General features: G+C 36.5%; 1 protein-coding gene across 1 annotated transcript; it reads left to right on the forward strand.

Annotated features, from left to right (window-relative positions):
* Positions 1-55: 55 nt before the first annotated feature.
* Positions 56-16,217, forward strand: FANCB (FA complementation group B). The gene is made up of 9 exons (XM_048951297.1): positions 56-175; positions 507-1,527; positions 2,359-2,511; positions 3,051-3,143; positions 7,945-8,073; positions 8,814-8,977; positions 11,044-11,498; positions 12,334-12,571; positions 14,767-16,217. Exons 2-9 carry the CDS (start codon positions 595-597, stop codon positions 15,185-15,187), a joined length of 2,586 nt encoding a protein of 861 aa, XP_048807254.1. The 5' UTR covers positions 56-175; positions 507-594; the 3' UTR covers positions 15,188-16,217.
* The last annotated feature ends 4,976 nt before the right edge of the window (positions 16,218-21,193 follow it).

Here is a 21,193-nt window from a genome sequence, read left to right on the forward strand (position 1 = left end):
GAGTCGGGCGCTCAGTAGCCCCGCCCCTTAGCGTCATGGCCGCGCCTTCCTACGCCCTGCTTCCTCTCCCGTCATGCGCTGCGTGGCGCGAGTTTCGGAGGGGCGCGGATTGCCTTCGCTTCCGTCCTGTGTTGCTTTCCTCGTCCCGTCATGTCCGGCACTGCGGCGCGGGCAGGTGGGTGAAGCCCCGCAGGCCGGGTCTTCCCGTGGTGGCTTGTGTGGGTGGGTCCCTTCAGGCGGGGGCAGCGTAGCGGTGCGGTCAGCGTTAATTTTGCTACTGTGCTACTGGGCTGGCTGCTGGCGGGCTGTAACTTAACCCGTTAGTTGTTATGGAAGTCTTTTGGCGCACCGTTGCCTTACGCCTTCCTCATCTATGTTATTGAAGCACTATTGGCTTTGTATTCTCGCTTAGTCTGCGTCATTGCTTTGTGATATGGCGTTTTCCTTGAGGGTTAACGCAGCTGCTTGCAAAGCGTTTTACTTTTTGTTCTGCTTTCGTTTTGCAGGGGGAGAGCTTATAGCTGGGCTAAACCTGACAGGAATGGAGAGGTATAGAGTTTTCTTGTAGGGGAATGCACGTACAGAGGAATAAAAATGCTCTTGAGTGAGCCACAGCACGTCTTGTCCTACAATGGAGAGCTTCTCGTCTTCCAGCTGTCGAAAACAAAGCACGTGGAGGGAGCAGCTGACAAAACAGTGAAGCTGTGTGTCAGGAGGATGGCATTTGACAGAGACGCTCAGCTGTTTGTTCAGATGTCCTCTGGGGCGTTTAGCATGCGCGCAAAGCACTCAGAAACTGAAATCGTTTGCTGTGACTGTGCCACGCATTCCAAAACAGGGATTGTTCTTCCCTGTGTTTTGATGAAAGTGAAAAAGCAGGACGGCGTTTTCGAGCACCTTTTACTGTTGCTTCATAGCTCCGACCGGTTTGAGCAGTGCTGTCATTTTAAATTGGATTATGAGCTGAAAGAGGATGTCAGGTTGTTTGCTGGCCCCTCGGCGCTATGGAGGCGTGCCAACAAGCTGTTCTACATCTCTTCTGATACCTGCACGGTTCTGACCGCTCCTGTTCAACTTTCTTCAGTTGTGTGGACAGGGGAAATTGAAGGTGAAGGCACTGTTGTGTTAGGAATCAGAGCTGCTTGCCTGTCTGAGAGTGAAGATGGGGATGAGTTTTGCACTTCAGATAGAGCCATCTGGGGCAGTGAGTTCTTTGGATATGCAATTGAAATGCAGAAAATGCTGACCGGCACATGCTTTATGCCTCATGCTTACAGCAGGGTAGTATCTTCTATCTGTGTCTGCAAGAGTGAGAGACTGAAAAAACAACTCAGAATATCAGCTGTTGCCATCACAAACAAGAATCAACTGATCTGGTTCCAAGATGGTGTCCCTAAAGGTGTTTGTGAGCTTCCTTATGAAAAACCATGTTTAATAAAAACTGCTGTAACCACTAGCAATGATTTGCTATTTATTGTATCTTTTTCATCTGGGAATGTATGTGTTGTACGGAGAGAGAACTTGCAGGTATTTATGCCTTAAGTAGCTACCTTTTCCTACTGCATCTTTTTTGTTTCTATCCTTCTTTCCGAAGTGAGAAGCTACATGTTCAAGATTTATTGCTTTTTGTCTTTCCCATCAACTTCTGATAAAATAACCTGGCTTAAGTATAAGTTTTTAGGGGGAAGATTTTCACTCAGAGGTTGGTGACGTACTGGAACATGTTGCCCAAGGAGATTGTGGATGTCCCATCCCTGGAGACATTTGAGGCCAGGCTGGACGTGGCTCTGGGCAGCCTAGTGTGGTGGATGGCAACCCTGCAAATAGCAGGGGGGTTGAAACTTGATGAGCATTGTAGTCCTTTTCAACCCAGGCCATTCTATGATATCATGTGATTCAGTATATACTTTTTTTTCCTTTCACTGCTCTCTTATATACTTGAAAATAAATCTAATGTTTAGTGCTACATTTTATGAGTCTGATGTGTAGATTCTACTGAAAACAAAATCAATAATAGAATTTTAAGCTTAAGACAGATATGAATGTGCTTGTGAAATTTAGGTTAAAATCATAGTTAACTGTTATTATTTTAAAGCATAAGCTTCTTGGAATTGATAAGCTTTTTGAGTTTTCCCTCTCTGTGTCAAAAAACATTATTTCACAGAAATGACAAGGAGATCCTCACTTTATTTTTCCTTAAGTATGTAGGGACAGAATTAAGTGCTAGGTTTTTGTAATACTCTGTCAAGAAGACGCAGTGGAAATGAAATCTTGTCTTATCTGAAAGGCAAACTTTGTCTTAACAAGATCACATACAAGATTCCAAATATATATGTTTTAAAAGCTCTTCTACTGCAGGTTACTTCCAAATGGCAGAAGGTGAAGTCTGTTCTGGTAGATGACTTTATTGGTTCTGGAACTGAGCAACTGCTACTGCTGTTTAATGATGAATCCAATACAGATGTGTTAAATATGTTTAAAATAATGGACTTTGGAAAGATAAACTATGAAGTAAGTTCAATTTCAATTTGCCTTTTCTCAGCTGTTCAGTCTGTGCGTTTTAAAAAAAAAAAAAAAAAAAAAAAAACCAAAAAAAAAACTTGAGAAATGATTAAAGCAGTGATGCTAAGTGAAATTGGATGTTTGTTGTGAAATGCCCTGAAGTTTGAATATAATTGAGTATAATACTCTCTGTTTGAATAATGACATAAATTATCTGGAGCGATTATTCTACTTTCTGGATAGTATCAGCATCCTTCCGGGAGTACAGTTGAAGATGCTTCAGATACAGATCTTTTGTAATGCTTAGCTTTTATTTAAGAAAATTAAGGTTGTAGTGCATGTTAATTACTGTCTTATAATTGTGTTTTTCTTTTATATATTATCGATCTGTAAGATGATGAAGATGAGATTTTTCTTTTAAAATGAACATGGCTATTCTTCTGGTTTCCTCACTTTTTTTTTTTTTTTGTATTAATGATGTGTAGTATCCTGTACCTTACATTCAGCTTTTTAAATACTTCTGCTGCTTTTTTTTTTTCTTTTTTTAGAGTGGTGTTAATTATAAAGACAATGTTCCTGCTGCAGAAGGATTACAAGAGAATGGTTTGCTTACCATCCAAGCTCTTGAAACAAGATTACAGGTCTGTGCTAAATAAATCTGCCTTCATATTTTTCCAAATTAATTTTCTGTATTGTTAGTCTAAAGAGTGAGGTTCATAATGCTATTTTTATTGGAGAAGTGGTGCAGGGAGAAATTAATATTATTAAGTATCCGTTCTTGAATTGGTGGTAGTCTGTTTCAGTTCATTCGGTTGTTATAAATGCATTTAAGTAATTAGAAGAATCTAATTTAATTTTAATTAAATTTTTGTGATAATGCTGAAGCCATCTTACAAAAGCTTTGTAACAGTCATTTTACTCATGGATGTTTAAATGCTAGTTTCATAATATTAGAGCGTCTATTTCTTTTGCTCAGCATGACGTATTTTGAGATGCCAGGTTTCCAGAGAGTGCTGATGAGTAGCAGCTGTTCCTGGAAGAATGAAGTGTTTCTTTGTCTAGGGACTTCAGTCAAATTGGTTTTAACTTCTGTCCAAAATAGTGACCATTGTTATTTTATCACCTGACGATGCTTTTCTTCCTGATACTGGCAGATTTATTGACATGATATTGCAGTGTAGAGTGAATAAAGTTAAAACCCATATCCTTCTTTTAATTAGCTTTGTATTATCATGCTGGGGAATAATACATGCTAGAATATAGGCAATCAGTGGGAATACATCATCTGCTAGTGAAACTTGAAGATACAGCCTTCTAGTTTAAGTTCTGTTAGTAAACATCCAGCATGTTCTCCTCGATATTCTTTGCCACTGTTGTCTGTGTTTACCTTGGTCAAAGTTAGTAGTAACTAACCAAATGAGAAGATTATTGAAAACAAACAAAAGACTAATGACTTCTGAAGACAGCATAAATCATGGATTAAGTCAATGTAAGAATGTTGTTACTCTATTTGAAGTGCTTTAAGTATGAAATAGGAGGTGATTATTCTGTTCATTTATGAATTAGTGAAAACTTCAGTGTATGGTGCTAGTTTGATCTGTAGCCTTTAAGAGGAAGGAATTTGGCCAGCAAAAGTTTAGTTTATTACTGAAAGAAAAGGAGGATTATGGTCCATTAGGTAAACCACTGAAAAAGGAAAAAAATAAAACATCTTCTAATGACAAATGAGATATCTAGAGATACCATACATCTTCTGAAGGATAGAAGCTGTTATTTAGAGAATAGAGAACAATAGATTTATCTTTCCTGGAAGTGAGAAGAAAACAGGTTAATTTTGAGAACCTCTAGGTCCCTTGCAGCCCTAAATTTGTTTTATTTTATCTATTTATTTATTTACAGTTCTTCACCTTGCTCACTAGATAAAGGTCTATTGGTTTTTACATGCAGAAGTGCAAGTTTCCTTCACAATTCATTACTTTCTACCCGTGACTTGTATAGTTATATACCTTAAACATGATTTTTTTTTGCTTCTGTATTCTTTCCTTATTTATACTTCAGTATAGGTAACTTCAGTAGTTTCTATCTCTTATTTTTTCTCCTTCCACTTTTGTTGTGAAGATCGCCTGCCCTGCCGCTGAGTGCTAAACGTTTTATGTAACTTGTCTTCTGATTTTCTCCTCTTATACACGGTCTGGCTTTCTGCTTTACAGCTTTTTGAATATGTGTTACAATCAAATGAATACTCTGTGTTGCACAGTCTATTGATTTTTGATAGAAGCAAGCCACTGACTGGAGATCTTATGTATCAGCTGCTGATAAAGTCCTTCTGATGGAGACACAGAATCCTTCATAAGTCTTTTTTTTCCCCTAGATTTCTTTCAGACGTAGTAGATCTCTCATTTTCCAAGTCACATGCTAACCCAGGCACTGTAAGAATATTGAAAATCCTCTTATTTTTTTAATGCTTAAAATCTTTGATATTGCCATGGCAATGAATTTTGGAAGTAGGTGTAGATATGATTTTTAGCCTTAATATTGCAATGTTGCTTCCTTGCTGAGATCTCTGTTCTGCTGTATGTGTCTCTGAATAGTAAAATACTGTTGCCTTTTTGTTATCTGTTGTAACTGAATTTCAGAGATGTTCTTGTGTTTTTGTTCCTGCTTACCTTGGAAATTTCCAAAAGTGATGAGTTGTTTTGTCACCGAAATTCAAGTTGTCATGTGTTCACAACCTCTGCAGTATCTCCTATTTTAGGGCAAAGAGAAATAGCAAATGCAATGTTTTTCCGTACCTCCGTTGCTACCCCATAAAACATTTTATGCCTGCGAAGTTGTTTTTTACCCACATGAGAGCTCTGGTAGGTGTTACAATCCACTACACTGAAATAGGCTGCGTTTAACTCATATGCAGTAGTGTGTGTAAGTTGCGTGTTGCAGATAGTGAAACTCAAGAATCTGTCAGTTTGTGTATTTTTGGAACTGCTCTGTGTTTATCATGTATCTGGTCTTAAGCTACTGCCCGCAGCCTTTATGCCTCTGATTATTTTCCTTAATGATCATTAGGCTATCTTCTGAAGAGAACTTTCTTTGGCAGAGTAGTGCAGCTACGCTGTATCTGTGGTTACAGTGTTTCTCATAGTTTTATTTGCTGTTCTGATGTAAATACAGGACTATTCAACATCAACTGCTGAAAGTTTAGTAAGAATTATAGTGCCAGGCTCTTGATTAATTCTTTTTCCTTTCACTTGGCTTGCCTTTTTTAGGGCATTGTGTTTGTTTGTTAAGTTTTTTTTTTTGGGGGGGGAGGAGTGGTTGGATTGTGTGGCTTTTTCCACTATCATTTATTGAATTGAGAATTTATTTGTTCCCATTCTGACGATGTGGTGGTGGTGGTGGGTGGGAAGTTACTCAAGAAATGTTCTGTACGTTTTATTTTTAAAACTTAGATTAGGAATAGTAACAAACAGTTGTTTTCTGTACAACCTTTGTACAGAATCTACAATTTTGTAGATTGAGTTTTTTGATACTTTTTCAAAAAAGATTTCAGTTGCTTGGAAACCATAGAGACTTTTAATAAAAGAGCAGCTTCAGACTCTAGATATCTGGATTATGTTTTCTTCTAGCATTTTTGTCTACTTTCACTGTTTCACCTTTGCTTTTCGTGGTAGTTCTAGTCCTGCCTATTGTAAATCTTCCTTTCCATTTTCTGCCCTTTGCCAAAAGTTCTTGGCTTAGTATTTTTAGCTTTGTATGTATGAGTATTGTTTTATTTATGAATATTGTAAGTTTAATTGCAATGTGTCAAAGCACTGTCCTACTTCCTACTAAGCCTCCACTTCAATTTGCTTTCTGACAGTGATTCATCCATTGTACTGTTTGTGCTGAATTTTCTCTCAGCTTTGTTTGTTCAGCTCTATACTACGGTGTTTTAAACTGGATGTTTATTTTCTGTTTTTAAAATGATTCGCTGTTATTTTCTGTTTCATGGTGCAAAGAGTGTGATTTCTACAATTGCTTGTTACTTGGTACATCTTGGGTATGGATCTAAGGGTGTACGTTTTCCTTGTTCCAGTAGCAGTGATAGAGTGTTACTCTAGTTTTTGCTGTGTGATAAATTTCATTTGTCATTCTTGTGTTGCTTTATGAAAGGGGAAAAAAGTGCTTGCAAAAGTCACACTGGAGAGCAATTGAATCGATCAGTAGATCTTTGGCTATTTTGACTGTTTCTCTGTATGTACTTTCCTTTTTGTTTTTCTTCTGTACCTGAGTTTCTTACTTGGGAGTTTCAAATAGGAGTAAGTAATGGTTTGGTATTCTGTGGACTGCAGTTAGGAAGAGATTGTAGAAATATAAAATAATAGAATTATAGAATGGTTTGGGTTGGAAGGGACTTTTAGGATCATCTAGTTCCATCCCCCCCTGCTAGAGGCAGGGACACTTCCCTTTAGACCAGGTTGCTCAAAGTCCCATCCAACCTGGCCTTGAATGCTTCCAGAGAGCGGCACCCACAACCTCTCTGGTTCAGTGTCTCACCACCCTCACAGTAAAGAATTTCTTCCTAATATCAAGTCTAAATCTCTTCTCTTTCAGTTTCAAACTATTTCACCTTGTCCTGTCACTACGTGCCCTCATAAAAAGTCCCTTCCCATCTTTGTTCTTTATTCTCAACTTTTTCTTCTCCTGCCAGTTCTGGCACTGAAGTATTTCATGGAGTCTGGTATTTGTGATGCTTGGTTTGATAGGTGGCAAATAATTTTGATAGAGAATTTATCATGGTGGGTTCCATTTCCTCTGAATGCCCTTTGCTCTTGCATCATGAGCAAATGGCATTACTCCTTTGAATTCGTATATCTTTCATTCAGGCTTGTCATTTGGTGATGACTGAATCTGATGTCTTTTTTTATTTGTTTATTAGTTTAGAGGTTGTTTTTCCTTTCCAATGATAGGCTTTGTTCTCCCCTCTCTTGTTGTTGACAGTAACAGACTTCTCAGGAACTTAATTCCCAGAATATACTTTCTTGAAGAATATTTTAAAGTATGATAACCTAATCCTTGGAACTTGTCTATGTATTTGACTGTCTGTAAGACAGAAAGCAGTCAACATTTCAATGTCTTGAAAAAAAAATAAAAAATAATGTTAATACTAAAATAAAGCAGAAACAATATTGAGAGAGATGAATATCTACATAAACATCTAATGTGAATATTCTCAAATTAAGATAAACTTGGAGTTTAATACTGAGAGAACAAGATTCTTAGTTTTGTATTTTGGCAGCAGAGTAACCTGACAATTTTTAGAAGCATTACTTCAGGAACATCAGAAATTGGATTGTGATCCTTGCATAAAATGGAAAGTTGAGGGTTATCTTGGTAGCTTTGATACCAGTTATTATTTGCAGTAGACTACAGACTGTGTCCAATGACGACTTTTATATTTTACAGGCTGGTCTCACCTCTGTTCGAGAGCTACAGCAGCATTTACAACTCAAAAAGAGGGTTATTCTTGAATCATGCAGAGCACTAATAGATCTAGTTGAAGGAAGAAGCCATATTCTACCAAGTGCAAAAAAGGTAAAAAGCAACACTTTTTTTTTTTTTTTGCTATTTTTACCAGTCAAAATTGCCTCTATCAAAAGTCATTAATTTGCTTTAAACAAAGTCTGATTCATTATTTTAACCTGACAGTTTATGTAGTTAAGAGTAAATTTAATTTTTTCTTTGAAATTAATCTACACCATACCTCCTGGTGACTGGTTTGTACATGGAAGTAACCTTTAACAGTAAGTTAATGACCAACAGTAGGAGGATTGTATTGTATTAATTGGTACAGTTACCTGTATGTCAAATACCTGTCTCTAATATGATAGAAAGAATGAGCAGTGATTTCTGTAGGCAAAATTTATTTTAGAATGGGGCAGAGGGAACTGTGAGCTGAAAAGGTGACGGAGTTCGGGCGAATGTTATATCTGTATGCTTCTTAAACTAAGACTCATAGTTACTTGAAATCTATTTGATCTTTCAGTATCCTTCAAGTCAACCAGGTTTAGGCAGCAAAGTTTTAAGCAATCAATATAACTTCTAATGCCTTCTTTGGAAGAAAATGTGTACAAAGAGGGGATGTGAGTTGTTTGTTATGATAGTTTTTGTTTTAAGAAAATGGATTTATATCTCTTAAATCTATTCTAGAGAGTAAACTAGTTTGTACAGATTTCATTTAATGTAGTAGATTTTATAGTACAACATGGAGTAATGCTGTATAAAAAGAACTGATATCTGCACTTAATTTATCTAAACAAACATTTTTCTGTAAGGAAGGCCTTGTCAGTCTCTGGGATGATGTGGAAGAACCTTATTCTGTTAGCAAAGAGCCATCATTGACACCTAAACTTCAAGATCACTTCATAGAGAAATTGTGGCAACGTGTTGTGGGTGACAACTTGGTAGTTGGAGTAAAACTAACTGAATCATTTTGTTTGTAAGTACATAGATAAAATATTTTCATTCTGTAGTTTAATAGCATTTGAGATTGCAAGTAAAGCCCTGCAGTAAAAAGAGTGGATTTTTGAGATTTGACTTTTCTTATTTCAACATCTGTGTATGAAGTATTTCAAGTGCATTTTGCCAGTGTTGTTGCTGTGACATGTCTCTCTAGTGCTGTGCCAAAAATATATAATCTAGGCAAAAATCAGCTGCATCAACATAACTACATCATTACTGGAGGCATTTATAACAGAGCTTTCATTGACAAAAATTATGGTTCTTTGTAGTTCACATGAGCATAGGTATACTGACATCAGTGTGTGGTGTAGATTTAGCTCTGTTCTAACTGTACCATTCCTGCTGCCTAAGCATCAATATCTCACCATTCATAGAATGATTTCCTTAAAAAGTAGAATAAAACATTTTTAATTCTCTGATCGACTTACCTATATTCAGCTATGCTGTAGTCAGATATCAAATCTAGTATTTTCTGAGCCTATGCATTATATAAATTACATGGAACAGGCAGGCTTAAAATATTCAAAGCTTCAAAAAGATATGTTCTCGTTATTATCCTTAAAGTGATTTGTTTATTCTGCTCATTTCAGTTGCTTAGTTGTAGTCGTGATTACTAGTGATGTTATTCCCCCATTGATGAGGGAGCTTATTTGGAGTACAGACAATTATTTGGAGAACAGACAACAGAACAAACTTATGATAGACAGTATGTAATGTAAACTTTGGTAGAGTTAGAAGTTACTTTTTGACCTATACTTTCACAAGCATTGTAGCTGACACTGTGTTAAGGTAAGCTTAAGAGTACTGATTGCCTCTGAAAATCATTCAAGTGAGTGTGAGGGAACTGACCTCTCCAGACCCTTTGGTTGTTCTGCTAGAACTGTAGGTGTATTATTTCACAACTACCAGCTTGCTATAACTTTACAAGCAAGCTGACCTTGTCTTCTTGACGGCCTCTGTTAAGAGCTACCAAGGCAAAAGACTGTTTTTGCCTTTCCACTGTTTATTCTTCTAGCTTTGATGACAGTGACTTTATTTTTGAAAATGAAACGCCTAATTCCTATGTAGCTTCAGAAGTCCTGAGAAGATCTTTGAACTACTTTTTTAAAACCAGCAGCAACATTACCCTGTTTTTCATTTTTATAGTTGAGAACCAATCCATGAAAATCAAGTGATTTGTGAAAGGTTACCTCTTAGGCTAGCAACAGAAGGTTGTAATAGGTTGTAGTAGGCTCCAGGAGCCCAGGGTTGTGGGCCTGTGGTTTTGCAGAAAAGGGCTTGCTTTATTTTCAACTCCAATGTGGAGGTTTTCATTGATTATTTTTGGGCTTCTTGCTAATGCAAGATTATATTGATGTTTTAGATTACACTGTGAGGTGATGATATTTCCCATAAAGGAATCTGAATGTTTGTATGACTTGTCAGTTGTCAGTGACATCTTGAGATTGAATTAATTGTTAGAGTAAATTGTTCACTGAGAGAAGATCTGAACAGTACTACTAGGATTTCACAAAAGAATCTTGTATTGAATGAACAAAAGGCCTTTCAGAAAATTACTTCATGTTTAAGGAAACCATATTTTAAACCTTTTATTTTACTTTCTGCATGCACTTCTGTTTGAATACCTAAAAAACACTGTGAATACTACAAGAACTTTTAGTTCTCAAAGAGGCAGAATTTTTACTTTCTGTAGTCCTTTATTATTATTATTATTATTAAAAGAAAATTAAGTCTTTAAAAATGAAGTGCAGATGTCATAGAGTATCTGCAAGGGTTATATTGAGTATTCAACATTTTCCAAGTGAATTAAATGTCCAAATTATTTCAGTTAATGCGAGGGATCTAATTCCTAGGAGCTCTTAATACAAATGACTATTTCATCTAAGATTATAAGTACTTACACACTACGTGGTCTCTGAATTAACTTGGAATAGTATTGGAGTTTGTATTAGTCCTAAATATTGTAAAGTACCATTTTTTTGTTTTTTATCAAAAAGCAAAATGCAAACTGGGAGTGCAGTCATCTTATGTGGATTTTCACAGGTCAGTGCGTGATATCAGTTTGTCGTTAGTGATGGATCAAGACTTCTCTTTCATGTCTCCAATTATTGAGTGTCAGAATAAAATCATTAAGGTGAACGAAGTCTTCTCAGCGTTATCTGTCTCCTCGTGTCAAATTGAGCCCCCTCAGAAAAAGATGAAATTGGACTTGCGTAACAAGAATGATCTGAAAAAAGATTTTCATAAGAGATGTTCTAGGACTCAGCTGGGTAAAACAAATACTGTCACTGCCGTTACCAACCTTTCACCACTACTGGCATTTCATCATGTTTGTTGCACAGTTATACTACATGCAAAGAAACAAAAACATCGGAATGGTGATTTTCTAAAGAGCAAAAGGATAACTTTACTTTGTGGGAAAATTTTGCTGAGTCTGGAAGATATTTCAAATGGGAAATATTCAGTAAATATGCTCAAGGATAATAGTTACTGTACAGGTAAATGGATTGATGGAGTTTGGATTCATGAAGATGTGGTTGATTGTTTTTTTCTGGATGAGATTAATCTACATTTTCAGGGTGTAATTATGTTTCTTTCTTTGAACTCAATACATGCAGACTTCTGAATTAAAAGCTGGGTGAAGCAGAAAGCAGAAGAACCATTCATTTTAAATTAAAAAAAAAAAAAAATTGAAACCTGCTATAAGATTTTACAGTACTGGTGCATCAAGAGGTTAATTTTGAAGGTAAATCTGAATAGATATAGCTTGTTTTTTCCTACAAGTAAGGTAATTACTGTTGATTAGATAACATTTATTTTTCCTGAGTTAGTATTACTATTTTTTAAGTAATACCAAAGTAACTGAAGCTTTTCCTCATCTGCACAGCTATTGAGTTCCACTATATCTTTTTTTCTTTAAGTTCCTGATTGAGCTGATTTTGAACTGGGTTTCTGCTAATGTAGTGAAATGTCCTTTTGATCATTTGCTACGAATTTTAATTTCTTCCTTTAATGCCATATCATCAGCTAACACCAAAGTGCCATCTTAATGTCACAGGAGGCTATTAATAGTGTTCCCTTGGCAAGGTGACATTTATCTTTACAGCTCTCTTATTATATAGTTGCAGCTTTGTTAATCAGGTAACCATTTTGCTCAACAGAAGTAGGTGTAAGAATATTTGTGAGAAGAAAGTTTCCAAAGAAAACATTGAATGCAGGTACAGACTGCAAGTAACACTGGGAGTGTGAATCAAAAATGTATTCACATCTTCTACATTAAACCCGATCAAAGTATTTAGGTTAAATATCTTTATTATTATTATTTTCTTGCAGGTTCCACGGAAGACATAGTTGCGATCCTTGCAGTATCTATCAGATTTTCCTTTCAGATTATGTCTTCTGAATGCACATTGACTCGAGTAAATTCATGGCTACTTGGAGAAATGGACTGTGTTCCATTTAAGGAATGCCATGACATGGTATTCTCTCATAAAGCAGGAAACATCTACGGTACAGTCTTTAGCTGGACACTGAAAAGTCCATTTGAAGGAGTTCTAACGCTATTTTGCAGGTAACATTGGTCAAAAGTTTTACAGAATATTCATTTTATGCTCATGCCATTATCTTCATGTGGTCTCTTACAGGCATCGTAGCCAACAGCGATAGTTCTGATATGAGAATGTCAGAGCGTGAATTGTCATGTAATATTGTGCTCGTACACTGAATTCCAAACAACTGTAGGCCCCTTTAATAGACACTTGGTACCATTTTGTTCATTTGTTTCAATGCATAGTAATTTCATATTTTTTCTTAATGTTTTTTCAACATCTGTTGATTATTTTTAACAGAAATGAGCTAGACAATTTAAATTGCATTCTTTGTCATTTTTAGTTTAGTAATGCAACATGCATTTAGTCTAACTTGTACAATTTTTTCTGATAAACTTTATTTTCTATCTACCATTATATTGAAGAGGAAATAATCTGAAGAATCTCAGTTATTTCCTTATCCAGATTGTCAAACTGTTGGGATAAAATGATGTACATCAGCTAAACAAGATAGAAATACTTCCATCATTTACGATTTATCTGGATTACGCTACTGTGAGAAGAGATTTTCAAGTACTGATAAAGTTTTCTTTTCCTAAGGAGTTCAAGCTAAAACAAAAAAATATACACACACACACGCGCACACACACACACACATATGTATGTATATATATATATACATATATATAAAATAAAGTAAGTTAGGAATCCCTAACTAATAGTAAAAGATAAAACTTTGTTCAATTAAGAATTGGTTGCCTCTCATGTAAGAGCAAAGAGTAATGTTTTTAAAACTCAAGACTTGTAGAAACTTCCTTTTGGAAACTTAGTTTGCTTGATATTCATTTTCAATTTGACTTCACATCGATACTTAATGAGCTGTATGTTTATACTTGTGTTTTCAGTGTTGTTTTTTTTCCCCCTTCATTGAGTCGATCTTTTTCTAGTAGAATGTTTCTCTGACAGATTGAAGGTATACTGACAATTTTTCTTCACAGCCATTCAGAAATGAAATAATCTACATCTGTGATAAGTAGTGGAAAATTAAGATAAGTAAATTGCAATAGAAAGCTTTACTGATCAGTGTGAGAAAACTAGCTACTTAGGGATGTGTCGTGGTTTGAAGAGTTAATCATCTCAAGAGAAGGGAGATGAAGGAAGAGGAAGAAACCCAGTTGAGATAGGAGATACTAATTTATTAAGAGGAATGTGAGATAACACAGAATAATTAAGAATAATAAATCCAGTGAACCAAAAATAAACTGGAGGAAAGAGTCAATCTAAGTTCTTATTGATGGGCCTTCACCAACTGGTGTCCCAGAAAAGATAAGAGAACTTCTTCTTCACCCAGAATCAGGAGATCACATCTCCCAAGGCTGGAAGTAGCATGAAATAGCTGAGTCTGTTAGAAGCACAGCACACAGGAAGTGCACCCAACACTGAGCTTAAGCATCAGGGCAGCCTGCCATATGATACCATGATATGGAATACAGACAAAAACTGGACAGGACGCTTTTTTTTTTGGTCTTTTTTTTTTTTTTTTCTTGGACGTGATTTTTTAGGACATCATCTGAAGAGGTCATTTGGCCATACAGAGGAAATAGGACTTTGGACAAATTGTGTTTCTCTTAGAATGAATGCTGGTCTGTCAATGCATCATGCTGGCGTCTGGGGCAATAGGTTCCCTGTGATGAATACCAGCATTATTTTATCTAGGGTTCGTAATTTGGACATCTAATTGTTTTTAAGCACAATACTTCCTTGCTAGTGGCTGTTCAAAAAAGACCAGCAGTTAGCTACCTAATATCTCTGCAGTGCATATCTATTGATGGTGACAAAATATGAATGCATCTTTTTTCTGCCCCTGAATGCATACTTAGGCAACTTTGTGTTATCATGATATTTTTACATACAATGAATTGTTTCTTAAAGAAAGAAGTGATGCTCACACAACTGGATATGCATCTTAATGTTGAATATTTGTTACTGAAGCAACAGATCTTTTGATACACAGCAGCTAGTCTGCATTCCATTAGAGAATCCTTGTTGGCAGTTATGTGTACTGCATACACAATACTAAAAACCACAAACATCCTAAATTTTCATCGGTTCAGTTTAAAGTAATTTTATTGTATTTATATTTATTATATTTTATTATATTTACTGCAGAATTTTGAATATGCAAGATATCATTAATAATAGTACTCTTATTTTGCAGAAGTCTGACCGTCTTGTTCCAGTGTCTTCATAGCCTTACTAGAGTTCTTCCACCAAGCTGTGATGTAAAACTCCTGAAATCTGGAAGCAAAGGTGTACTTATTGAACAGTTAGCACTGGCTTTGGAAAAAGAAATGTTCACCTCAAGGAGTTTCCTCTCCTCAAAAGAAAGTAAAGCTGAAAACAACTTGACAAGGTGGAATGAGCCTGGCGGGAAAATCAGTGATCCTTCTGTGGCTTCTTTACTGGACAGTGAGGATGGTGTTCAGCATTTCAGAGAGAAGCTTCAAAATGAGCGGGAACAGTGTGTGCTAAGTATGAATGAAATGATGGATGGTACCCTCTACCAGAAAATGGCTTTGAAAGTAGCAGAAGCTCAGCTCAGTTCTGATACGATTGTGTGGAGATTGAGCAAATCCTAGAAAATTATCTACATTTATTTTGAATAAAGATTTAATAAAATTGTAATATAAAATATTTATATTCTCATATATCACTTTTTATTTTATAGCTCAGGTATTTGTAGAGATAATTAACAGTATTTTTGTTGATGACTTATAGCTGGTTCATCGAAAGGGGGTATTAAAAATAGCAGTCATTACTTGGTTACAGATTTCTGAAATATACTTTAAGGTACTTTTCTAATAAATATTTGAAAGTTACAATTCTTGATCTTTGAATGAAATACATTTGACAAGAAAAAAATATGTATGTGTGTAAAATGGTTCTATTAACTTCTACTAGAGCTATCAACACAGACAACACTGTTTATTTGTTGCTTTTTTTTTTTTTCTAATTATAAGACTAAGCCATAGGAAGTATCTAAGTTAGAGGCCACCCTTGGATTTGAGACATTGTGGAGTATGCACTGGGGCTGGAGAAACTAGATTAAGCCTTTTACAGAATTCCATGAACTCTTGAACGTTCATCCTTGTAATCATGGATGTAATCATGCTTTTAAATTAAAGACCATGGAAAGGCTAATTTGCTTAGTAAATCCTGGACAAATCTCTCTTTCCTTGAAACTTAATCCAACTTCAAAGATGGAACAATTGTTTGCTTGTTCCTTGAGTTACAAATGCTTATCTGTTGATATTAGCTGCTCAGTACTTTGGACCTATCCTCAACTACTGTAAGTAATGAGCAACTCCTTGCCTGTTACGCTTTAGTTCTGGTGACAAGATAGTATACGTGTATCCCAGAAAAGAGTAGTTGCTTTTTATCTTTCTTTTTTCTCCATCATAGGTATATTTTTTTCTCAGCTTTGCAAGTAACAGAAGGCTTGGAAAATCACAAATCACAATATTTTTTTTCCCTTTATCTCTGCTTTATGCAAGCATAATCGTAGTGTTTGTCACCTTTTGTTCAAAAGTTGTCAAACAGTTTGCTGCAAATAAAGTTTTAATAGTTAACAGCTTGTACTCTGACAATAAGAGTTCGACTTGAAGAATGAAAGATCTACCAATTCACAGGAACATTCCTCAAGAACTGTGTTGTTTTTATTGTTGTTGTTGTTTTTGTTTTTTGTTTCTTTGTTTTGCCAAGAGTTCCTGTCATGATTTAACCCAGAAGGCAACTAAGCACAACAGACCACTTCATTTACTCCCACCCAGTGGGGGGAATGGAAGGATATGATTTTTAAAGTGTAACAAGTGGATTGAGATGAAGGCAGTAAGACAGAAAATAAATGAAAAATATTAGTAATGGTAATAAGAGGGGTAGATCTGCAAAACAAGTGATGCACAATGCAATTGCTCATCACCTGGCTGACTTATGCCTAGCCAGTTCTCAAGCAGTGGCTGAACCCGCAGGCAATGCCTCCTCTTATTGTTCTGCTTGATGTCTTGTGATGTGAGATGTCCCTCTGGCCAATTTGGGTCACCTCTTCCAATTCTGATCTCTCCCAGCTCTTCACCTCCAGCCCCCTTACTGTCAGGGCAATGAAGAAGCTGAAATGTGCTCAATTTAGCATAAGTATTGCTCGGCACCAATTAAAACATCAAAGTGTTATCAACATGTTTTTTTCTCCTAAATCCTAAACGTGGCATCAACCCAGACACAGCAAAGAAAATTAACTCTTATCTTAGCTGAAACCACGACAGTGCCTTAAGAAATTCAACTCTGTGCTTACTGGATGAGACAGAATGATTTGAAAAAAACAAGCCACCAAACATACAAAGGCATTTTTTGTTAAGCTACACTTATGTTCAGTCCACGGTCAGAGCTAAGAGCTCGTTGTCAGGACTTGGCAATCAGTTGTCACTGGAATTCCCAGGGTAACATTCCTAATTTTAAGCAGCTAAAGGTAGAAATCTCAAAACCATAGCTTGCAGTTAAAATCTGGGTAAACCAGCTGAGAAGGAACTTTCAAAGCAATAAAACTATAATTCATCTCCAGGTACTTGAAGGAGTTTGTGCAAAGTTGTGGAAACAGTTCAGCCATTGATTTTTAGGAGAAAGCAAGGTGTCACATAGTAGCATTGCTATGTGTCCCTCTCTAAAGAGAAATTTTCATTTGTATTTCCATCCATCACTTGGCAGAACTAGCAGAGTTGACAGAATGAAGAGAAGCTGCTACAGACAAAAGTTGCCAGTTTCTAATTCCATGGGATTGGTACCTTTTGTTATTTAAAAGCAGCACGTAGTTAAATCACGTAATTACATGACTCTTCTTTGCCTGTTAATAACCTATACAACAGCATGTTTCTACTAATGAGTGCTTCCAGAGGCATGAATGCTTAGTTTTCAGATCATCAGATGAAATCATCATAAGCTTTCCCAAGAGACCTCTAAGATTTCTGGGAGTAGTTTCCCAACTCTCTAGTAATAACGTTGCACAACTTCCACTTGTAGTGATGCAATCGATAAATTTAAAGAATATACATGAGAGATGCCTTTGTGTCCCAAAATCTAAATATATGCTAGAAATGCCTGGAATGTTTCTGCTGGTTAACTTTTGGGCTAGGAACAATGCAAAAAGTACAGCTGCTCTGAGCAAAAGTGTGCCAAGTTCTCTAGCATCTTCTCATGAAATGGCAGCAATGGGAACATTTTTTTAGAAATGCTTGATTTCCTAAACTTGTCTTTTGAAAATAAAAGCAACTAAGGATGTTGAAATTCTATTTGTCTAGCATGATGATTAATATCTAGACATGTTCTGGTGAAATGTAAAATCCAAATTGCACTAAGAGAATCACTTACAACCTTATAAGGTTGTTTCCTTATATTTCTAGCCCATTTTCTGGATTTCTGTATTATGATAACTATGCACACAGTGCTTTTGCTTACACATAATTACTCAGTAGGAGCAACTACTGGGAGGCCAGTGCCAGACCCTCAGAGCTCTGGCTTTGAGATAGGTAGTTCAGGAAGTCTCTCAAGGGACCCTTTGCTTTATCAGGTGTGTATGTATAACCCTGCAGTGTTTTTGTCTTCATATAGCAACCACTACCTGCTTGTGCAATGTCCAAGTTATGCAACATGTTGTTGATACAAGACTGGGTAGTGGCTGTGTGCACCGCCAGCAGACTTGTGGTTTTGGTGGGTTTTTTTTCACATATAAATTTTTGGCAAGATCATCAAATTATGCTCAGATACAACTTGTCTTGACTGCCCAGAAGTCTAGCAAACATAGTTTTTAATTTCTGAAAATCACGAGGTATCAGTGATTTCTACCAGATATCTATGGTTCTCTTTCTGATTAGGGCTGTGGTCAGCATGCAAGGGCTTCATACTAGCTATTTGAAGAGGCTTAATGTGAAAGGGAATCCTTGCTCAGAGCATATGAGCTTTCATGCCTGATTGCATGCTTATATGTCATATCACTAAAGTCAGCATGATTTAAGGCTGTAAGACAAGGCATTGTGTGTCAAATGACTGTTTTCCTAGCCAAGTTGGTATAACAAACAAAATTAATTGTTACAGCAATTTTCTCTGTTTTTCTCAGACCTCTCAGCCAGGGGAGATGTGTCTGTTCTAGAGTAATCTTTGTGGGATAGCAGTATTTCCTTTTTTAAGTGTGTATATATACATACACATTTTCTGGATTTTTTTCTGGTAATGAGAGCTAAGCCTTCTCTCTCAGTTAATAATTAATCTTTTTCCCACAGCTTTTGAAAATTTGGAAAGTGTGAGTCTTATGACTGTTCTGAATCATGCTGACTGTGCTAAGACGACAAAATAATAATGCTAGCCTGCTTATCTATGACTGAGCTACTCATTAAAGGCTATTAACAAAGATGATGGGGTCAGCATAAGGAGTATCCAAATAATGGCAGTTTTCTTCTCCTCCCTTCCCTATTTTCCTGGCAGAATTGAAGTTTGAGAGTAGAAGGTAAGTATCAATGCAAGGATAAAGGCATGAGTGTGTAGAGGTTGTTTTTGTTTTGGGGTATGTATGTCTATATGTGTATGCATCTGGAGTTTTTTTGACTGTTTTTACCCAATACTCTGTATGGCTGTGTATTTTAGGCATGCCCCTAGGTGGGAACAAGGTGATCATCTTGGATCAGTAGAAATTTCTACCAAAGGTAAAGGCTGTATTGAATACTCCCAGGGGAAAGGCAAATGAGTAGGAGGTTCAATACCACTCTTTAATTATCACTTTAAGAAGGTGATACTATTTTGTTATTTTTTATGACCTAAGGTTTCTAGTATGTGACAACCTTACAGCTTTGGTGCATTGAGAAACTCATAATTCACAGGTACATGATGGCAACTGATACTTATAACTAGGTTAGAACAAATACTGCCAAAGGGTTAGGTCTTCAGTAGTGCAATTCCTGCTTGAAATCCAACATTCACAAACCCCTGTTGCTTAACTGTGGTATTTAGGTCAGGTCTGCAGCTTAGTAAAGAAGTCTCATGTTAACTAATTCTTCTCCTCTTGTCTAAGGTTGTCTAAGTGGTGAGGTGGTGAATCATCCGCCCAGCTGCAATCCTTACCTATGCAGACAGGTATAAAGAAAAATGCTTTGTAATGAGTCCTTGAAAACTGCGTGTGCTGCCTCTGTACCTGCCCTCTTCTCTTTCCTCAGAGCCCTAGTTACAATTTTGAGCTGAACATGTGATGTCTTTTATAATATTGGCTTTGAAACGTTCTCAAGCACAAGGAGAAAAACAGAAGCTGCAAAATCTTCCAAAATGTCTGGATGATGGAATTCTGCTATTTCTGCACAGTCTGTACTCTTCTCTCCGTACAAACTCTACCAACTGGCTACTTTGAAAGCCTTCCTTCTTCCCTTTCCCTCTTATTCAAATGCTGAGGACTGAAAAAAAGAGTCTCTTTCGAAATGCAGAGATCAACTTTGCATAGCTTTAACACGTCAGGAGCAAGTATATTCTCTTTTCCAAAGGATATGACTTGCAAAGTCAAATAACCTGTAGATAAAGGTCATGTCCCTGATGCAAAGCAAGGCACGGCACGGCAAGGCAAGGCAAGGCAAGGCAAGGCAAGGCAAGGCAAGGCAAGGCAAGGCAAGGCAAAAAGAAGGCGGCTTGCAGAAGGAATAAATTCTTACCGTGTTTTCCTAACAGAGATATGAATTTTCCTAAATTAGTGCATTTTCTGGATAAATTGACAAGTTGTAGGCAAAATGAGGATGAATAACAGAAGAGTCCTGTCACTTTGAAAAAAAGTCTTTCTGTACTCAGTAGTTCTTACTGACTCCTGAAAACTCTTGGAGTGAATGAGATACTTTAAAAATCCTCAGTAACCTTCTATAAATTAGTAGTGTGTCTGAACTGTATCACATTAGCAATATCAATGATCCATAATTTGAATGTTTTAAGTGGCTGACGACAGATTGCGGCTATAACGATGATTACTTTAACAGCATCTAAAGGGTTGTTGTTGTCTTAAGTTACTGGAATTTATGGCACATAAGATGGCTAATATAATGTAAATCTTCCTCAATGGTACAACAAACCTGCAGAAAATTCACATCGTGGACTGTGACATTGTCCAGTGCTATCTCTGGTTGGTTGTTAAACCTACCTAATGTATCTCTCATAATGATGTTTCATTACTGAAATTTAATTTTTGCTGTATGCTTAAAAAATAATTGTCTTTGCTTTCAAAAACACAAAATCTTTGATGTGTCAGCATTTCATTTTCATAGGGCTAGGAGGTGGCAATTCTTCCTTTCTGAATGTCAACTTTTAAATCTCTGGGGATCCATTGAGATTACTCCTTTTCTTCCATGCTTACCCTTTCCTTTTCAAAAAATCTTTCTTAGACCTAGTAAAATCTTTGGTTTAAATCCTGGCCTCATCCAAAAAAATCTTTCTGAAGGCTCCAGGCTCTGGACATCCACAAGTTGTTCAGAATTTGCTTTTGATTTCATCTCAAAGTTCAGTGCTGGAGCCAGGAGGATTTCTTAGACCCAGATCCTGAAATATTCTATCCCTCCACCTAGGCTTGTATCAGC

The sequence above is a fragment of the Lagopus muta genome, chromosome 1 (assembly GCF_023343835.1).
Source record: "Lagopus muta isolate bLagMut1 chromosome 1, bLagMut1 primary, whole genome shotgun sequence".
Classification (NCBI taxonomy): domain Eukaryota; kingdom Metazoa; phylum Chordata; class Aves; order Galliformes; family Phasianidae; genus Lagopus; species Lagopus muta.

Excerpts from the sequence above, each read along its gene's own strand:
- FANCB (XM_048951297.1), top strand. The coding sequence starts at position 595 with ATGCTCTTGAGTGAGCCACAGCACGTCTTGTCCTACAATGGAGAGCTT. Across the intron at positions 3,144-7,944 it reads CTCTTGAAACAAGATTACAG|GCTGGTCTCACCTCTGTTCG; the intron begins GTCTGTGCTAAA and ends TATATTTTACAG. Across the intron at positions 8,978-11,043 it reads CTAACTGAATCATTTTGTTT|GTCAGTGCGTGATATCAGTT; the intron begins GTAAGTACATAG and ends GGATTTTCACAG.